The sequence below is a fragment of the Penaeus monodon genome, chromosome 15, assembly GCF_015228065.2.
Source record: "Penaeus monodon isolate SGIC_2016 chromosome 15, NSTDA_Pmon_1, whole genome shotgun sequence".
In the NCBI taxonomy this organism is placed as follows: Eukaryota; Metazoa; Arthropoda; class Malacostraca; order Decapoda; family Penaeidae; genus Penaeus; species Penaeus monodon.
Genome location: NC_051400.1, coordinates 19,617,425 through 19,617,753, shown reverse-complemented (window position 1 = coordinate 19,617,753; position 329 = coordinate 19,617,425). Strand labels below are relative to the sequence as shown.

General features: G+C 35.6%; 1 protein-coding gene across 1 annotated transcript in view; it reads left to right on the top strand.

Moving 5' to 3' along the window:
• LOC119581804 (protein polybromo-1-like) overlaps window positions 1-329 on the top strand; it is a gene marked incomplete in the record, with an annotated part of 66,711 nt that overhangs the window by 21,010 nt on the left and 45,372 nt on the right. The window contains 1 exon segment of the mRNA XM_037929935.1: window positions 28-200. Coding sequence (XP_037785863.1) covers window positions 28-200 — 173 coding nt within the window.

Sequence of the window (329 nt, the reverse complement as noted above, 5' to 3'; positions counted from 1 at the left end):
TTTCTTTTCTTTTCTTTTCTCTTCTAGGGGAACATGCTACTTCTTGGGCACCATTTACAAGAGTGCACATCACAGCAATCCTAGTGGTGAACATTTATTTTATAAGCAAGAAGTTTACCTCACTGCAGGAGTAGAGACTCTGCCTATCTCAGACATTTCTGGGCGTTGTGCTATACTTGACTATAAGGAATACTGCTCTGGTATGTACTGTCCTTTTAAGTTTGTACTCTTTTATACAAGAAATTATCTTTCATGTATTACAATCTAGTTCATCTGCAGATTATTGGTATTGAACAAATGCCACAATATATTTAATTATAAGGTGCTCT